Genomic DNA, 19,963 nt, shown 5'->3' on the forward strand with positions numbered 1-19,963 from the left:
TGTTCTAGAATGTCAACATCCTCCTTTCTACGCTTATCCTCTTATCCTTTCCTTGTGAATACTGATGCAGTGTATTCGTTAAGAACCTCATCTGGCTCCACAGCCAAATTCCCTCCACTGTCCCGAGTGGACCTATCCTTTCCTTAGCGACCCTTTTTCTCCTTATCCTGCATCAGTTCCCACCTCCCTGCTGCATTAGTTTAAAAGATCCTGAACAGCGTAAGCAAACGCTCCCCCTAGGACATTGGTTTGCTAACCATCCGATCTGTACTGGCCCCACCTTACCCAGAGCTGGTTCACATTTCCCAGGAATTTGAATCCCTCTCTCTTGCACCATTTGTTAAGCCATGTATTTATCTTGGCTATCCTGACATTCCTACCCTTGACTAGCACGTGGCACCAGTAGCAATCTGAGATTACTACCTTCGAGGTCCTACTTTTTAGTTTAAATACTAACTCCTTAAATTCAGCTTGTATACCCTGTTTCACAGAGACATGATTCATTCCTGCTTCTCTGGACTGGGCCGTACAACCAGAGGGCTTCTCAATCCAAGGAATGGGCTTACAGCGGCCTCAGGCTAGGGGAGATGGGGTCTGCCTTCTAATTGATATGTCTTGATGCCTAGACCTAGGAACACTGGTTATTTCTGCTCCTCGGACGTAGGTTACCTGATGCTAAAATGCTGCCCCTACTATCTTCTGCGGGAGTTCAACCTTGTTACCACCATCACAGCTCCTGTTCCATCAGAGGCCCAAACATCCTACACCACTGCTACACAAATTCAAGAATGCCTACCACTCTATCATCCGCACAAACTTTGGTAAATCAGACCACAATGCTGCACTCCTCTTCCAGCTTGCAAGCAAAGACTGAAACGGGAGAATCCATTAAAGTTGTGCAGTGTTGGTCTGAAGAATTGGATGATCTGAACATAGAACACTACAGCACAAACAGGCCCTTTGGCCCACTAACTGCGCCGATCACTTCTCTAACTACTAAGCCATAGACCTATCTATAACCCCTAATCCCATTAGATCCCATATACTCATCCAGAAGTCTTTTAAAAGACCCCAGCGAGTTCGCCTCCACCACTGACGGCAGCCGATTCCATTCACTCACCACCCTCTGAGTGAAAAACTTACCCTTACCATCTCCTCTGTACTTGCTTCCCTGCACCTTAAATCTGTGTCCTCTCGTAGCGACCATTTCAGCCCTGGGAAATAGCCTCTGAGAATCCACCCTTTCTATTCCTCTCAACATCTTATAAACCTCTATCAGGTCGCCTCTCAACCTTCGTCTCTCCAGGGAGAAGAGTCCCAGCTCCCTCAACCTATCTTCATAAGGCATGCCTCCCAATCCAGGCAACATCCTTGTAAATCTCCTCTGCACCCTTTCAATAGCTTCCACGGCCTTCCTATAGTGAGGCGACCAGAGCTGCGCACAATAATGATAAACTTTTCTTGGCGCTGGAGTGTGGAAACTAGGGGATCTTCATAGTAACTTCATTGCGGTGTGAATGTCGGCTTGCTTATGACACAAGTAAAATAAGCTTAAAAAAAAATCTGCTTACTCTAGATTATTCCTCCAAAGGCAGTCCCATTGCGCCTCCTTTACATGGGCATCAATTCTTCACTCTTGACATGGGCCGGGGGATCTGATGCAAGATTCCTCTAACTCTGCTTCGAGTTAGTGGACTAACTAACTAACTCTGCTTCGAGTTAGTGGACTAACTAACTAACTCTGCTTCGAGTTAGTGGACTAACTAACTAACTCTGCTTCGAGTTAGTGGACTAACTAACTAACTCTGCTTCGAGTTAGTGGACTAACTAACTAACTCTGCTTCGAGTTAGTGGACTAACTAACTAACTCTGCTTCGAGTTAGTGGACTAACTAACTAACTCTGCTTCGGGCTAGTGGACTAACTAACTAACTCTGCTTCGGGCTAGTGGACTAGTCAATATTTAAAAACTCAGCAATCAACCTGAACGAGTATGCCACTACAGTAACTACCTTCGTTAGTAAATGTGTAAAAGATTGTGTGCCAGAGAAGCAAATCTGTGCTTTTCCTAACCGGAAACCATAGATGAACAGGGATATCCACTGCTTGCTGAAGTCCATGTCTGAGGCGTTCAGGTCAGGTGATCCTGACATATATAAGAAATTCAGATATATCCTGACATATACAAGAAATTCAGATATGATCTACAGAAATCCATCAAAGATGCCAAGAGACAGTATCATTCAAGGCTTGCCACACGACCCCCACTGACTATGGCAAGGTCTGCAAGACATAACAGACTACAAGATGAAGGCATGTAAAATCACTAAAATCAATGCACCCCTCCCTGATGAGCTTAACACATTCTATGCCCGTTTTGAGCAAGAAGTCAGCGAGAGCACGCCCTCCATCCCGGAAGCCTCAGTCAAACCCATACCTGAGGTCACCATTACAGCTTTGCAGCAGTGTTGTTGAAAGTCAACCCACTGAAAGCGACTGGCCTGGATGAGCATTCAGCTGGTGTGGGTTATCGCGAACATCTTTAATCTCTCTTTGCACCAACCTGAGTTCCCTAAGTGCTTCAAGAAGATGACTTGATACCCAAGAAAACCCAGGCAGTGTGCCTTAAAGACTATTGTCTGGTGGCTCTAACATCCATCGTTATGAAGTGCTTCAAAAGGTTAATCATGGCATGAATCAGTTCCAGCCTCCTAGATTGCCTGGATCCATTAAAGTTCATCTACCACTGCAACAAGTCCATAGTAGACGCACTCTCCCTGGTCCTACACTCAACACTGGAACACCTGGATAACAAAGACATCTGTCACACTCATATTTATTGACTAGAGCTCAGTTTCAATACCATTATTCCCACAAAACTCATCTCCAAACTCTGTGGCCTGAGGCTTCGCTCCCTCCTCTGCAATTGGATCCTAGACTTCCTAACTCACAGACTGCAATCAGTAAGGATAGGCAACAACACTTCCTCCACGATCATCCTCGACACTGGTGCCCCACAAGGCTGTGTCCTCAGCCCCTGACTATAAGAACATAAGAAATAGGAGCAGGAGTAGGCCATCTAGCCCTTCGAGCCTGCCCCGCCATTCAGCAAGATCATGGCTGATCTGTCGTGGCTCAGTTCCACATTCCCGCCCTCTCCCCATAACCCTTAATCCCCTCTCTTATCAAAAACCCATCAACCCGCGTCTTAAAAATATTTAGCGAGGTAGCCTCCACCACTTCAACGGGCAGAGAATTCCAGAGATTCACCACCCTTTGAGTGAAGAAATTCCTCCTCAACTCCGTTCTAAACCGTGGCCCCTTTATCTTGAGGCTGTGCCCCCTAGTCCTATTATCCTTTCTGAGCGGGAAGAGTCTCTCCACCTCTATCCTATCCATCCCATTCATCATCTTATACGTCTCAATGAGATCTCCCCTCATTCTTCTAAACTCTAACGAGTACAAGCCTAGTTTATTCAGCCTCTCCTCATAGTTCAACCCCTCAACTCCGGCATCAGCCTAGTAAACCTCCTCTGCACTCCCCCCAAGGCCAAAATATCCTTGCGTAAGTACGGCGCCCAAAACTGCACACGCTACTCCAGCTGCGGCCTCACCTATACAGCCGCAGCAAGACCTCCCTACTTTTATATTCAATCCCCCTCGCGATGAAGGCCAGCATCCCATTCGCCTTCCTGACCACCTGCTGCACCTGCAAGCTGGGTTTTTGCGACTCATGCACAAGGACCCTAAGGTCCCTCTGCACCGTCGCCTGCTGCAGTTTTTCGCCACGTAAGTGATAATCCTTCCTAACATTATTCCTACCAAAGTGGACCACCAGGCTATGCTCCTTGTGTACCTATGACTGACTAAATTCCCTATCAGCTTGACTTTCAAGTTTGCTGTTGAACATCCCGCAGTGGAGAGATGAAGTACAGGAAAGAGAATCTGCTGAACTGGTATGATCTCGCACTCAATGTCAACAAAACGAAGGAATTAGTCATCAACTTTAGGAAGCGTACTGGAGGACATGCCTCACTATACGTCAATGGGGACAAAATAGAAATGGTCAAGAACTTCAAATTTCCAGGTGCCCAAATCACTAATAATGTGTACTGGCCCAGCCATGCTGACACTATTGTTAAGAAAGCCCAGCAACATCGCTCTCAGAAGACTAAGGAAATTTGGCATGTCAGCTACAACTCTCACCAACTTTTACAGATCCACCATAGAAAGCATTCTTTCTGGTTGTATCACAGTTTGGGACAGAGGAGGAGCCATACAAGACTGCAAAAAACTGCAAAAGGTCGTGAACAAAGCCTAGTCCATCACGCAAACCTGTCTCCCATCCATTAACTCTGTCACACTTCCTTCTGCCCCGGAAATGCAGTCAGCATAATTAAGGACTCTACGCATATCCTGACATACTCTGTTCCACCTTCTTCGATTGGGAAAAGGATACAAAAGAATACAAAAACCGATTCAAGAACAACTTCTTCCTTGCTGTCATCAGACTTTTGAATGGACCTTCCTCATAATAAGCTGATCGTTCTTTATACCCTAGCTATAATTGTAACACTCTCCACACTCTGCTTTCTTTCCCAACGTACGGTATACTTTGTCTGTTTGCATACAAGAACAATACTTTTCACTGTATACTAAACTATATTGTATACGTGTGACAATAATAAATCAAATCAAATTAACTATATCATAGAACTTCAATGAAACGCAAAACGGGATTTTTTTAAATTTGCTTATAAAATTATTTTGATAAAAATATGTAGTAGTTCAATTTCCTCCAACTCTGTTTGATCCACAAGAATATTCTTGGAACTCTTGAGGACATTATTCATTCTTATCCCGTGAAAATATAATTTGTATAACTGTATGTATAACTGATCTCACTGGATCTGAATCTGCTGTTCTCTAGCCAATTTTATGTTCCTGTCCTTCCCATTTATCTCTTGTTCATTCATAATCAATTATTTGTATTTTCATCTGTTTCTCTTTCAGGTTTTAAAATTTTTTATTTAGTTTTGTATTTCTATAAATTTATCTGTTTCTTTATTCTTGCTCTATCGTACCCTCTGACTTTGGAACCCTCTGCCTTGGAAGGAATGGGAGGTGGGGTTCATTGAATATTTTTAATGCTGAGATAGACATTCTTGTTTGGCAAAGGAATCAGAGGTTATCGGGTGTAGATGAGAATGTGGAATTAGGAATATAAACAGATCAGTCATGATCACAATAAATGGTGAAGCAGGCTCAAGGGGCTGAATGACCCAGTTCTGATCCCGTTTGTATGTTCATATGTCCTTTGCCATTTGTGCTGTGCTCCACTGAATTCAGTGTCATTGTTTTCTCCAGTAGTGCCTTCCTGCATCACATTCCTTCATGAGTTTGAAAGAAAGAACTTGCATTTATTTAGCACCTTTTCATAACCTCTCGACATCCCAAAGTGTTTTATGGTCAATTAATTACTCTTGAAGTGTAGTCACTGTTGTATTAGGTAGAAGTGTGCAGTCAATTTGTGCAGTGTAAGGTCCCTCAACAACAGTGTGATGATGAGAAGATAATCTTTTTAGGGATATTGTTTGAGTTATAAGTTGACTTGGAACATCAGGGAGTACTCCCTGGCTTTTCTTCAAAATAGCACAATGTGGTGATCTCTGTCCTCATGTGGTAAGTTCGAATTTCTCAACTAAAGATGTGCCTCCCAAGAATGTACCATTTCCTTAGTACTGAATTGAAGTGCCAGCCTGGATTATATGTTCATTTTTTTTGGAATGGGATCTGAACCCACAACCTTCTGATTCAGAAGCAACTGCGTATGAAATAAAGCAAAAGAATTCAGCATTTTCATTGTTTTACACTGGGCCAAATTCAGTGCTTTTAGTAAATGAATCCAAATGTGTGACATTGGGTTTGGAAAGGGAAAGTAATTTTTAACATTCAAACATCTTATGTTATTTTATTATCCCTTTGGTATCAAGTTCCATGTGAGAAGATGTCATTACTATGTTCCTCTGGAGAGTGTTCAAAAATGAAGTCCTGCAAGATGTCATGGGAGAAGCCATCTGTTGAGTTTTCTTTAATTGATAAAGGGATTTCAGTAAGTTTTTCCAGTAGAATCAGTGAGAATATTTTAACTCTTCTGTTTTCTTAGCTATTCTGCAATTCTGAAGGCAGAAGGGATACTCATCATGTAAGCAGAGGTTCGAAGCAGATCTGATGCTTTTCTACAATTTAAGTTCTGACAGTTTGACTGTTTAGCAAAGACTTAAAACTTCTATTTTTGTATGTGTATTTTTTTGAAGGCTCACACTAGTGATTATGACGTTTTTGCCTGGTGCACAATTTCCATGAGAATATATAGTGTAAAGCTAGATATTTGAAGCAGGTCAAGAATGGAGATGGATGGGCCCACAATTTTGCACTGTCAGCCGAGGTGCCAGTGTGGCACTGCAATCCTGAGCCCAGACCATTTTGGAGAGGCCAGGTTGCGGTTGCATAAGTTGCCCAAGAATGCAACACTTTCTCCCAGTACTACATTGAAGTGCCAGATGAGATTGCATGTATGAGCACTTGGAGTGAGACTTGAACGCATACCATTCTGATTCAGAAGTGACACTTATACAACTAATGATATAGTATGAATATAATAAAATACATCATTGTTTTATATGTTTTTGGGAAAGTGATCCAAATGTATGACACTGGAACTGAAACAAGAAAGTAATTTTTAAAATTAGAATGTCTTATTTTATTGTATTATCCTATTGGTATCAAGTCACCTGTGAGAAGATGTCATTTCTGTTTTTCTTTGGAGAGTGTTCTAAAAGTCTTGTATTTTACCTCGGCAAGTGATGGTTGCTAATTGAGGATAATCTATATCAATTACAGAGCTTCACCTGCACTGCCTTGCATTTCCAGTCACCAGAGTCACCATTCCCTTTTTTTTTCCTTCCCAATTGGCCTGAATATCTGTGTCCACTTGCATCCCCAACCCTATTGACTCCAGGTGGGATAATGCTTGTACATGAATACATATTGTAACGAAAGATGTATCACAATAGCGTAGACTGGGCAGAATAATCAGACTGTTTCTAATGGAATTGCTCACATTGAAAAATTTTAATGAGATCGATCAAGAAAAGGTTTTTCCATTGGTGAGTAACTAGGGTGTAAGTTATTTGGAGATTGCCTTCTGCAGAGGATGATTCAGAGAAGCAACATCTTCTTTGAAGCAGTGATGCGGTAGATAGCTATTTCTGACAGAAAATTGAAAATAGGCTATGAGAGTTGGACAGGGTGTTTAGGGCACTTGATGGATAGCTTTCAGTTAGCCAGGTGTAATGGGTCAAATTCTGTATCTTGTGATGTAAATTTCTAAGATTCTGTAATTGAACAATTGAACTGTACAAGATTAGTATAGCGTTGATTAAAATAGTAAACTTTGACTACGTACCTATATAAAAAGGCTGTAATCAAATCATTTTTATAAACACTTTTGAGAGGATTTTTAATAAAATTGAAAGCGTTAAAGAAATTAATGCATGTAAGTAACTCAATACTCTGTTTTATTATGAGTTCATATATTGTTAAGACCTCAAACAAGCATCCTTGGTTTATAAATTCCTTATTAATCTTCTGGAATTGTCTGTGGAAGTCAATAAATGCATGGATAAGAAGTAATTTATTAATATAATTGACTTGGAATTTTGCAAGATATTTGATCAATTTCCACTGCTGAGATTTTATTTTTGAGCATGGAGGATCATGGAGCTAAAGGTAAATTAGCTGATGTTATAGAAAGTTGGCTTGACAGCAGATAGTAGTGATACTGGAAACAAAATTGCATTGAAGGAGGGCCGTTGCAAGGATTATCATGTGTATTTTGTGTCCTTGTGCCAGATACCTAGCAATTGAGAATGATCCTTTGTGATGTTATTCACTACAGAAACACAAAGCTTTTAATTTTGCAATTTGCCAATTGAAGTCTGTTTGCTCTGAAGGTTGCTAGAGTCCATAAATATAAGTTGGTCACTTCTTTACCTGGAAAATGGTTAATTTATGTGAGTCACTATCATCAGCTGATACATTTAACAGAGCTAGATAAACACAGGAGGGTTTTTTTTAAAGTTAGGACATCATGTTCAACACAGGCTTGGATGGTTGAATGGCCTGTTCTTCTGCTGAACTTTTCTTTGTTTTTTTGGATCAAGGGAAAGAAGGATAGCTTGAAGGGTTTGGAGGAGGCTCATGTGAACAACAAACACAGATTGACTTGAGCCGAATGATCTTTTTCTGTGCTGTGTATATGTGTAGCAAGAAGTGTAGCAGGTGATCTCATTTGTCCTCACCAAAGCTCTGAGGCTGCATTCCCACCGTCTAATGGATGGACGGATACCATTCAAATACCATATAACTATTTTTGGACGTGGTGTTAAAAAATATCTTGGAAGATGTGGAAATTTTTTATATCCTTTTCTGACCAATTCACTGATTTCGATAGAATTAATTATACATGGCAATGAAAGCAGACTCAGCAGAATGAATGCATTTTCAGATTCTATGCTTCATAACTTTCCATTTTTTTCTTTCATTTAGCAAGTTGAAGAAACTGAGTGAGGACAGCCTCACAAAGCAACCTGAAGAGGTTTTCGATGTATTAGAAAAACTTGGTGAAGGGTAAGTGGCAAAGCTTTTGAGGTAGCGTCTTGTAGAATTAACTGGATCCTTTCCTTGCTATAGTACTGAAACTAGAAATTGGAATGGTTGCACAACTTTGAAGTGATTTTGTTTGTAAATTTCCATGATATTACTGATGGAAACTTGCATTACATTTGTTTTTTGGAGCTTATTTGCATACACTAGAATGCATGAAACAAGTGTGAACTCTGCATTGGCTGGATTTTCTTGTTCCAATAGAGGTGTGAGTTGGGTTATGAAATCCTGAGCGTTTTTGCCAGAAGAAAAACATGATTTTCCTCTGCCTTCCCAACCCCCCACAATTTTGGTGGGTTATGCGTAAAACACGCACACACCTCTTTTGAGGTCAGAGTCCCCATTGTAAGGACCATAGAAACATTGTATTTCCTCCAGAACAATATTTTAGTGTGCTCATTTGGGTTTTGTAAGCCGTAAGGAAAAAACCTTGGGCAGTTAGTGACCATTGGGGAATGCGGTTAAGGAGTAGGGAACATTCTGCAAGGTAAGTGTAAAATATTCTGACACCTTCAAATTAGGTATTTTATTGTTTTAATGCAGTAATTCATCATAGGGATCTGTCCTGTAAAAGTAAGCTGAATCTTACATTGACCAGCATTATCTCATTATTATTATTATTATTATTATTATTCAATACAATACCTTTCTAATTGACACAGTAAGAAGTCTCACAGAACCAGGTTAAAGTCCAACAGGTTTATTTGGACTTTAACCTGGTGTGGTGAGACTTCTTACTGTGCCTACTCCAGTTTAAGGCTGGCATCTGCGCATCATTTCTAATTTACAAAAGAGCCATCATGCTTTTAAAATGTGAAAAGAAAGATTTGATAGCCACTGCTGTCACATTTTGTGTTGTGATTTAAATTGGCTGACATCTCCGAATGTTTTATTTTTAAAAAGAAACTGCTTTAGAAAATTGAAAAAAATCTCGGTATCTACTCCATTTGATTGAAATGGGAAGAGCTCACAGTCTGTCAGTTTCAGGTATTGTATCATCATAGAATAATTTGTAGAGTCCTTACAGTTCAGAAGGAGGCTATTTGGTCCATCAAGTCTGGACCGAAAAGCCCCCCCCGCCCCTCCCGGCCAATCTCCGTAACCATTTGCATTCTTCTCGCCAATCCCCCTAATCCACATATCTTGGGGACACTAAGGGACAGTTTAGCATGTCCAGTGCACCTAGCCTTCACATCTTTCGGCTGGGAGCTTTTGTTTTCAAAGCCGATGATGGCTTCAGCTCAGAGGTGGTCTAGTGAGCCAAGACTTATTAAAACTTTTAACAGCATGTGATGTAATAGCAGAATATACTTTGTGTTTTTTCCATTTGTTTACAAACTTACTCAGCATTTGAAGGATTACAATTAATTTTTTCACTGGAGTAGTTTTGTTTCCCAGTGTCAATGATGATGGGGGCAATTCTCCTGGCCCACTGTGCTGCTTTTGTAATGCAGCGGGCTGGGAGACTCGAGCGGCGCTGCTTCGCGGGCTCACCACGACCGCCGCAAGTCTAAATCCAGCTGCCATCAGTTTTGTGCCAGAAATCGGCGCGGAGCTGCATAACCAATGCAAATTCTAATTTAAATAATTTTAAAATAGCATTAGCGGGCCCGGGACTGAAATCTGCCGGCCCGCTGGCCTCTGCTTCTTCCCCATGTCCGGTCAGGAATGGTTCATTACACCAGGGTTTGGTATTTATTTTTATTTTGAGCTAACTGTTCAAGCTGACAACTTTCTGCAACAAGGCTCCGTGAGGTCAACCATAAATTTCCTCCACTAGTTGCAAGCTAGAGAAAATCTTCCCTCTCAAAACCAGACTGAACTGCCGACTTCTGTCAGCAAACTGGGAAAAGTTGAACAGAAGAAGCTTCTAACCAAGGCTTCACCTAAGATCACAATCCCTATGGCAACGTGGCATGCTTTGGGTTGATTAATGTATCTTAGCTCGCAGCGAATCTTGTGCTTTCTGATCTGTTATCTCTCGTTCATGCAATAGCTTGATTTAAAAATTCTCATTGTTTTCAAACCCTCGGTGACTTTGCCTCTCTCTAAGTTTCTCCAACCCCACAACTCTGAGATACCTGCACTCCTCTAATTCTAGCCTCTTGTGTCTTCCCAGTTATTATCACTCCATCATTGGAGGCCATGCCTTCTTTTACTTAGTCCCAGGTTCTGGAATTCCTCTCCTATACTTCTGTGTCTCTATCTCACTCCACCGCGCCCCCACCCCCCCATTTATTCATTCAATCATATCTCTTTGACCAAGCTTTTGATTTTGTGACCGGATATTTCCTTATGTGGTTCAGTATCCTACTCTGTTTTATGGTACTTCTGTAAGGTGCCTAGAGCCATTTCATTACGGTGAAGGCGTACTTTAAATTATTATTTGTAAGTTAATATAAATCAGCTGGAATAATTCAAATTGACTTTATAACATTTTAAATAAGTAACACTTAATACAGTGGCTTAATAAATGTGATTGAAAATAAATGATTTTTTTGTTTTGTTTTAATTCAACCAAAATAAGGAGTCAAAAATTGTACACAGTACTCCAGATGTGGTCTCACCAAAGCCCTGTATAACCACAGCAAAAAATCTCTTTTTATATTCCATTCTCCTTTTAGCAAATGGCAACATTCCATTTGCCTTCCTAATTACTTGCTGTATCTGCATACTAACTTTTTGTGAATCATGTACAAAGATACTTCCTCCGATCCCTCTATCCAACAGTTTTGCAATTGCTGTATATAGTAATCTAATATTTAAATAGATCACTTCAACAAAAAGAAAATTGTTTATGTTAGAAAAGGGCTGGTGCAAATACACAGCCTCTTTTGTAGTGAATGTAACTAACTTTATCCATTATAATTCAGAAATGTGCATAATTAATTAAGTTTGCTTTAAAGTATTAATTTGTTCTGCATGTATTTGAAAAAATCTTTTCTTTTTTTCCAGATCTTATGGCAGTGTTTTTAAAGCCATCCATAAAGAATCTGGCCAAGTTGTTGCCATAAAGCAAGTTCCAGTGGAGTCCGACTTACAGGAAATTATTAAGGAAATTTCAATAATGCAACAATGTGATAGGTATGAGCAGTGGAATGTGGTAATTTCATTTAACAGCATAGTGCATTTTACAGACGTTTAACCTAGAGTGTTATAATTTAGTGACCATGTAAATGTTTCGAAGAGTGAAAACTGCTGTCATGTTATTTTTAGATCAAGTCCAGCAAATAGAAGTAGAAGGGCTGCAACATGGGTTCATAACATCTGTCTTTAATTGCTTGCTGTTGTTTCTCTTTTGAGGATACTTTTTGAGACTGGTATTCTGAACAATCTTTGTTTTTGTACACTTCTTTGGGACAACGATTAAAAGCTGCCCTATCGATAGCCAAATATCAAACTGTTTATGCTGCCTGTTGAATTCTTTGGGCTCTGCATTTGCCTGCTTGTAAGCACTAAGGTCCACCATTTGTTGGATTTTAAATGGTTTAGAGTCTCAAAGCATTTGGGAAATCTTTTTGTAAGCTTCAGAGGTGCTCAGGACATTTGGTTTGATGCTAGAATTCTTTTCGTGGTTTTATATCCAGATTTTTATACAATGGATTTGTTTGAGGACAGGGATAGAGAGCTCCTATTTCTACTCCTTCAGATAGTGTTTCCCTTCCACCCCAGTAGCTTCCATAAACAACAGACCATCATCTACCACTTCTGCCAGCTTCAGACTGATGCAACCATCCTCATCTGTCCTATCCTTTCAGCATAGGGACTGTTCCCTTTGTGACACACTAATTGTAATGTCCTAACTATATTAGGTATTGTGGGTTTTAACAAAGAGAAAAGGATATGTTTACACATGGATTCAAACCAACGTACAACAGGTTTACTGAAAGAGATGTTCTCTGTACTGCAGTGAGTACAAACTGAAAGTAAAACAGCAGCCTGTGTCAATACCCTAATGACATCACCATCAAATCATGTGATCCATTCTTCAAGCAACCCTGAACCCTTTTAAAGATATAACACTAGTTTATTCCTCAGTCTTTCCTAACTTTTCCAAATAAGCATAGGAGATGCAGTATCTGCCCTTTTACCACTTCTCCCGCTATTCAAGGCCACAAAACAGTCCTTCCAAGTGAAACAGTGATTTATTTGTATCTTTAAGTTAATATACTTTATTTGCTGCTCAATATGGTCTCCTCTACATTCTAGAGAACAAATGCAGACTGGGTGACCACTTTGCCGAACACCTCCATTCAGCTGCAATCCCTGGTTACTTGTCATTTTAACTCTTCACCTTGCTCCCATGCTGACTTATGTCCATGGCCTGCTACTGTGTTCCAGTGAAGCTCAATGCAAGCTTATGGGAAGGCGATGGCCTAGTGGTATTATTGCTAGACTATTATCCAGAACCTTGGCTAATATTCTGGTACCCTGCCCGACATGTGGTAGAATTTGAATTCAATAAAAAAAATGGAATTAACAATCTACTGATGACCTGGAACCATTGTCGATTGTCGGAAAAATCCATGGGTTCACTAATGTCCTTTAGGTGAAGGAAATCTTTCGTCCTTACCTGGTCTGGCCTACATGTGACTCTGAGGCCACAGCAATGTGGTTGACTCTCAACTGCCCTCCAAGGGTAAGTAGGGATGGGCAATAAATGCTGGCCAGCCAGTGAGGCATATGTCTCATAAATGAATAAAATTTAAGCTTGAGGAACAGCACCTTATTTTTCTATTCAACCCTCTACAGCCTTCTGAGTTCAACATCCCTGTGTCTCCTACAAGATGGCTGTGCAAGAGGGCTACTGATACATGCTTGTATATGCGCACATGTCCATCCATACGCAGAAAACTAATGACATCATTTGCAGGGGACACAGGCCTATTGGATTTTATTCAGCTCCTGAAACTATACAACCAGTTTCTGAGCCCTGTGGCAGATGAGCAATCTGAGTGTGGTCTTCCTGCAGTTTCCAGGATCCCAATCTCAGCCATAATATCCAGCGTTTTCAACCCTGGGGCTTTTTCCTGCTGACAGGCCTGGGTTAAAGGGAAGAGGCTTCAGGGTGGAAGGTTCAGAAATGCTGCGAGGCAGAGTCACAATTGCCTACTTAGAAACCAGCTGAATGGCTTCAGGATCCAAATAATTTCCAACTGGAAAAAAACATGGAGCTGCAAACATGGAATGTGGAAGTTGCAGTCTGGAATTGCAGTTGTGGTTCAGAAGCCTCCCATCCCAATCCTTGCTCCACTATTTTTAATTAAGTGTTTGATATTGCATGGTGGCACAGTGGTTAGCACTGCAGCCTCACAGTGCCAGAGATCCAGGTTTGATACCGGGCTTGGGTCACTGTCTGTGCGGAGTCTGCATGTTCTCTCCGTGTCTGTGTGGGTTTCCTCTGGGTGCTCCAGTTTCCTCCCACAATCCAGAGATGTGCTGGTTAGGTGCTTTGGCTATGTTAAATTCTCCCTCAGTGTACTCAAATAGGTGCTGGAGTGTAGTGACTAGGGGATTTACACAGTAACTTCACTGCAGTATTAATGCAAACCTATTTGTGACACTAATAAATAAACTTTAAAACTTTTAAGCATCTCTGCACCGGGCCACTGCCTACTCTGTTGCTCATAATAATGTCTCTGCCTAAGACAGTACAATGCAGACACTCAACACTATGTCCAATAACTTTAGATCATAACTTCTGTCTCCATCTTGTTTATATGTTTATTTTCCCCTTTGTTTCGTTTGATTGGACTTCATCTTGTTTCTTTCTTTGTCCCTTCACATTGCTTTCAGATGCTTTTTGCCTCATTTGGACACAACTTTTGGTATTTTAATGTATCGATTACCACTCTCTTTGGCTGTTGCATCAGGAAATCTTTTACTTAATCTGCTCTGACGTCCACTCTATAACAGCCTTTCTCCTTTGTTCTTGCTGCCCGCTATTGTCTTAAAAACACTCTGAATTTTTTCTGTCTTCAGTTCTGATTAAACATTAACTCTGTTTCTGTCCAAAGCTGATACCGGATATGAGGGAGTTGGACTATGAAGAGAGGCTGAATAGACTGGGTTTGTATTCGTTGGAGTTTAGAAGGACGAGGGGGGATCTTATAGAGACGTATAAGATAATGAAGGGGATGGATAGGGTAGAGGTAGAGAGATTCTTCCCGCTCAGAAAGGACAGGAGGACTAGAGGGCACAGCCTCAAGATAGGGGGGGGGGGCAGTTTAGAACGGAGTTGAGGAGGAACTTCTTCACTCAAAGGGTGGTGAAGTTGAAGTGGTGGAGGCTACCTCGCTAAATATACTTAAGTCACGAGTAGCTAGGTTTTTGGTAGGTAAGGGAATTAAGGGTTATGGAGAGAAAGCAGGAAAGTGGAACTGATCCACTTCAGATCAGCCATGATCTTATTGAATGGCGGGGCAGGCTTGAAGGGCTAGATGGCCTACTCCTGCTCCTATTTCTTATGTTCTTATGATGTCTGACATGTTTATTTTATAGAGCTTTTATGGTGCCTATTTCAAATTTGCAGCATCCAAGTATTTTAACTAACTTGCTGTTGATGAAGTTCTAAATCTGTTAATCTTGCTGTTAATTAAAATTACAGCTTCAAAAGTTTACCAGAGACATTCCACCTGCACCAAATTTCCAAGTTAGCATTCTTCCCCACTGCACTCCAAGCATATGTTTTTTTTCATCTATTTATAGAATGTGGGTATTGCCAGCAATTATTCCCCATCCTGAATTGCCCTTCAACTTTCAGAACGCATTTAAGAGGCAACTACATTGCTATGGATCAGCTGTTGTAGTGGGATTTGAATCTGGGTCCCAGAGAATTACTCTGGCTCTCTTAATTACCAGCCCAGTGACAATGCCACTGCCTCCCCTTCACTCTGTCGCCCCCACTCTGTGTTCCCACTCCCTGTTGTCTGCAGTCTACACCCATGTTAAGAAGGGCTAAAAGAGGACATGAGAAGACTTTGGCTGATAGGATTAAGGAGAATCCTAAGGCGTTCTATAGATATGTTAAGAACAGAAGGTTGGTTAGGGCAAGATTGGGGCCAGTTAGAGACAGCAGTGGGAATTTGTGTGTGGAGTCGGAAGAGATTGGAGAGGCATTGAACCAATATTTCTCTTCGCTGTTCACGCAGGGGGACATAAATGTAGCTGTGGAGAACACTGGGTTACAGGGTTGTAAACTGGACAGTATTGCAGTTGATAACATAAGAACATAAGAACATAAGAACATAAGAAATAGGAGCAGGAGTAGGCCATCTGGCCCTTCGAGCCTGCCCCGCCATTCAATAAGATCATGGCTGATCTGTCGTGGCTCAGTTCCACTTTCCCGCCCTCTCCCCATAACCCTTAATCCCCTCTCTTATCAAAAACCCATCAACCCGCTTCTTAAAAATATTTAGCGAGGCAGCCTCCACCACTTCAACGGGCAGAGAATTCCAGAGATTCACCACCCTTTGAGTGAAGAAGTTCCTCCTCAACTCCGTTCTGAACTGCCCCCCCTTTATCTTGAGGCTGTGCCCCCTAGTCCTACTGTCTTTTTTGAGCGGGAAGAGTCTTTCCACCTCTATCCTATCCATCCCATTCATCATCTTATACGTCTCAATGAGATCTCCCCTCATTCTTCTAAACTCTAACGAGTACAAGCCTTGTGCTAGATATTCTTGAGGGTTTGAAAATAGATAAATCCCCTGGGCCAGACGGGATTTACCCTAGGATTCTCTGGGAGGCAAGAGAGGCGATTGCAGAGCCTCTGGCTCTGATCTTCAGGTCGTCGTTGGTCACAGGTATAGTGTCAGAAGATTGGAGGATAGCGAATGTTGTCCCATTGTTTAAGAAGGGGAACAGAGACTTCCCCGGGAATTGTAGACCGGTGAGTCTTACTTCTGTTGTGGGTAATGTTTTAGAAAAAATTATTAGGGATAGGATTCATAGTTATTTGGAGAGTAATGGATTGATTGGAGATAGTCAGCATGGTTTTGTGGAGGGTAGGTTGTGCCTTACTAACCTTATTGAGTTTTTTGAGAAAGTGACCAAAGAGGTGGATGGGGGTAAGGCAGTTGATGTGGTATATATGGACTTTAGTAAGGCGTTTGATAAGGTTCACCATGGAAGGCTTCTGCAGAAAATGCAGATGTATGGGATTGAGGGTGATTTAGGTAATTGGATCAGGAATTGGCTAGCGGATAGGAGACAGAGGGTGGTGGTTGATGGTAAGTATTCGTCATGGAGTTCAGTTACAAGTGGTGTGCCTCAGGGATCTGTTTTGGGGCCACTGCTGTTTGTAATTTTTATAAATGATCTGGATGAGGGTATAGTTGGGTGGATTAGTAAATTTGCTGATGACACCAAAGTCAGAGGTGTGGTAGATAGTGAGGAAGGGTGTCTTAGTGTACAGGGGGACTTGGACAAGTTGCAGAGCTGGGCCGAGAGGTGACGGATGGAGTTTAATGTGGAAAAGTGTGAGGCAATTCACTTTGGCAGGAATAACAGATGTGTAGAGTATAGGGCTAACGGTAGGACTCTGAATAGTGTGGATGAACAGAGGAATCTAGGTGTATGTGTACATAGATCCCTGAAAGTTGGGAATCAAGTAGATAAGGTTGTTAGGAAGGCATACGGTGTCTTGGCGTTTATTGGTAGGGGGATTGAATTTAGGAGCCGCAGCGTCATGTTGCAACTGTACAAGACTCTGGTGTGGCCGCACTTGGAGTATTGTGTGCAGTTCTGGTCCCCACATTATAGGAAGGATGTGGAGGCTTTGGAGAGGGTGCAGAGGAGGTTTACAAGGATGTTGCCTGGTATGGAGGGGAGGTCCTATGAGGAGAGACTGAGGGATTTGGGGTTGTTTTCATTAGAAAGAAGGCGGCTAAGAGGGGACCTTATTGAAACATAAGATGATTAGAGGTTTAGATAGGGTGGACAGTGATAGCCTTTTTCCTTGGATGGAGAAAGCTAGCACGAGGGGGCATAGCTTTAAATTAAGGGGTGGTAGTTATAGGACGGATGTCAGGGGTAGCTTCTTTACCCAGAGGGTGGTGAGGGATTGGAATGCCCTGCCTGCTGCAGTTGTAAATGCGCCTAGTTTGGGGGCGTTTAAGAGATCCATGGATAGGTTTATGGATGGAAAGGGATTGGTTTAGGTTAGAGGGTCATTGTTTTTTAACTGGTCGGCGCAACATCATGGGCCGAAGGGCCTGTTCTGCGCTGTAGTGTTCTATGTTCTATGTTCTATGCCTTGTCGCCTTCGCTCTGAGCTCCTATTTGTAGAATCCGTACAGTAAGAAGGTGGCCAATTGGCCATTTAGCCTGCATCGATGACAATTCCACCCAGGCCCGATTTCTGTATGTATTTATCCTGCTAATTCCCTTGACACTAGGGTGGCCAACTAATCTAACCTGCACGCCTTTGAACTGTGGAGAGGAAACCGCAGCAAACCAACACAGACATGGCGAGTTTATAGTTGTTTGAAATGGAAAAAGTTCTATTGCCCAACATTAATATTCTGCTCATTGATAATTGCAAATAAGATTTTAAGTGCTGAATTTGAGATACTTCCCCAGTTGCGAGACTCCAGAGACTTGAAAAGTAATTCCAGCTACGTGCAACCTAATTAAAATGACACTGAAAAGAAGAGGCTTTCCAAGCTTTGTGTATATACAAGAGATAAATTCCCCAACAGATCAATAGGCAGAAAGATGTGCACCTTTGTTTAAGGAGGAAAGCAAAACCAATTGAAAATGCTGTGTTGCTCGTGTATGCTCTCTAGGTTTCTATAATCTCAATTTGACTATTTTTACATATGTTATTGAGCATATGAGAAGTTGGGCACTTAGTTCCTTGTGCTATGCCCCTGTCTTCTAATTGTCTCATTCTGGGATGTAATATTTCACATAGTCAATAGTATGGACTATTATTCAGTCATCTGTCTGCCAGGATTATCCAAAGTTGTACAATTTAATCCACCTGTAGGTATTTTCTTAAAATGTTGATTACGTAATGGATGCAGGTACATTTGCCTCTTCTGGAAGTTGGCCAGTGGTCCCACTGGGATAACATGGTAAAGGATCTTTGGGACTGGCCCCATTGAAATGGTTCTGTCTGCACTGTAGCTCATCCTTACTATTTTTAACATAACATGTGGGTCCCATTCTTTAAAAGTATGCAATGTAGTGCATTTTTGCCCCTTAAATGGATGTTCCAAATGACAGCCTTTTGGGACCAAAATATAGTTTTTAAAAAGCTAACCTTAATTCCTCAGTGGTTACAGACCAGTAGCTTGCTTTGATAGCACAACATTAGCACTAACATCAGATCTACATTCTATGTTTTTATTGCACTCACAATTATACTCACACGATGGATGGGTCAATTTATGTTGAGTTGCATGTGCTGATTGCCTTACAATGTGTTTTCAAATTACTCTAATTTTGAAACATGCCCGTCCTAATACATTTAAAATAAATGACCCTTGTTTTGTTTGTTTTTAATCAATGTGAGATGAACCACAAACTGTATGTGCATAAACTTGTACATGAATAACTAAATGACTGTAGTAAATTAGACATTGTTCTCTCTGAAATTATTTCCTCTGATTGAACCAATACCTGAACTGCAGTTCTGAAATTAAACAATGCCCAAGGGTGCCTGTTATTGCATTTGTTCTGATAACGCGATCTCCATATCTATATTTTTGATGCAACTTCCTTTTTCCTCAACTGAGGTGGACTGGCCATGCTAAATTGCGCCTTTGTGTCAGGGGGACTAGCTAGGGTAAATGCATGGGGTTATGGGGGTAGGACCGGGTGGGATTATGGTCGGTGCAGACTCGATAGGCTGAATGGCTTCCTTTTGGACTATAGGATTCTAAGATTCACTCCTCAGTCACCCCGAACGTCTGCTTCCATTTCCACAGGATTTTCCCATACAAGTGCAGAAAAATGAAAAAGTGTTATAGTTGCCTTTCTACCTCCTCCTCACTGCCCAAGGTGCCAAGCACTCCTTCCAATTTATTTGCAATTCTTTGAGTTTAGTGTACCGTATTGTTTGTACATGCTATGGTCTCCTCTACATTCAGGAGGCCGAATGCAGATTGGGAGACCACTTTTCAGAACTCCTCTCTAATTCACAAGAGTGACCCTAAGCTTCCAATCACCTGTTGGCACGGTAGCACAGTGGTTAGCACTGCTGCTTCACAGTGCCAGGGACCCGAGTTCGATTC

General features: G+C 41.5%; 1 protein-coding gene across 1 annotated transcript in view; it reads left to right on the plus strand.

Moving 5' to 3' along the window:
• stk3 (serine/threonine kinase 3 (STE20 homolog, yeast)) overlaps positions 1-19,963 on the plus strand; it is a 427,334-nt gene that overhangs the window by 49,389 nt on the left and 357,982 nt on the right. Inside the window, exons 2-3 of the mRNA XM_080194726.1 lie at positions 8,610-8,690; positions 11,682-11,810. Coding sequence (XP_080050852.1) covers positions 8,610-8,690; positions 11,682-11,810 — 210 coding nt within the window. The remainder of the gene's footprint in view (positions 1-8,609; positions 8,691-11,681; positions 11,811-19,963) is intronic.

Source organism: Carcharhinus amblyrhynchos, chromosome 8, assembly GCF_965287045.1.
Source record: "Carcharhinus amblyrhynchos chromosome 8, sCarAmb.v2.hapA, whole genome shotgun sequence".
Classification (NCBI taxonomy): domain Eukaryota; kingdom Metazoa; phylum Chordata; class Chondrichthyes; order Carcharhiniformes; family Carcharhinidae; genus Carcharhinus; species Carcharhinus amblyrhynchos.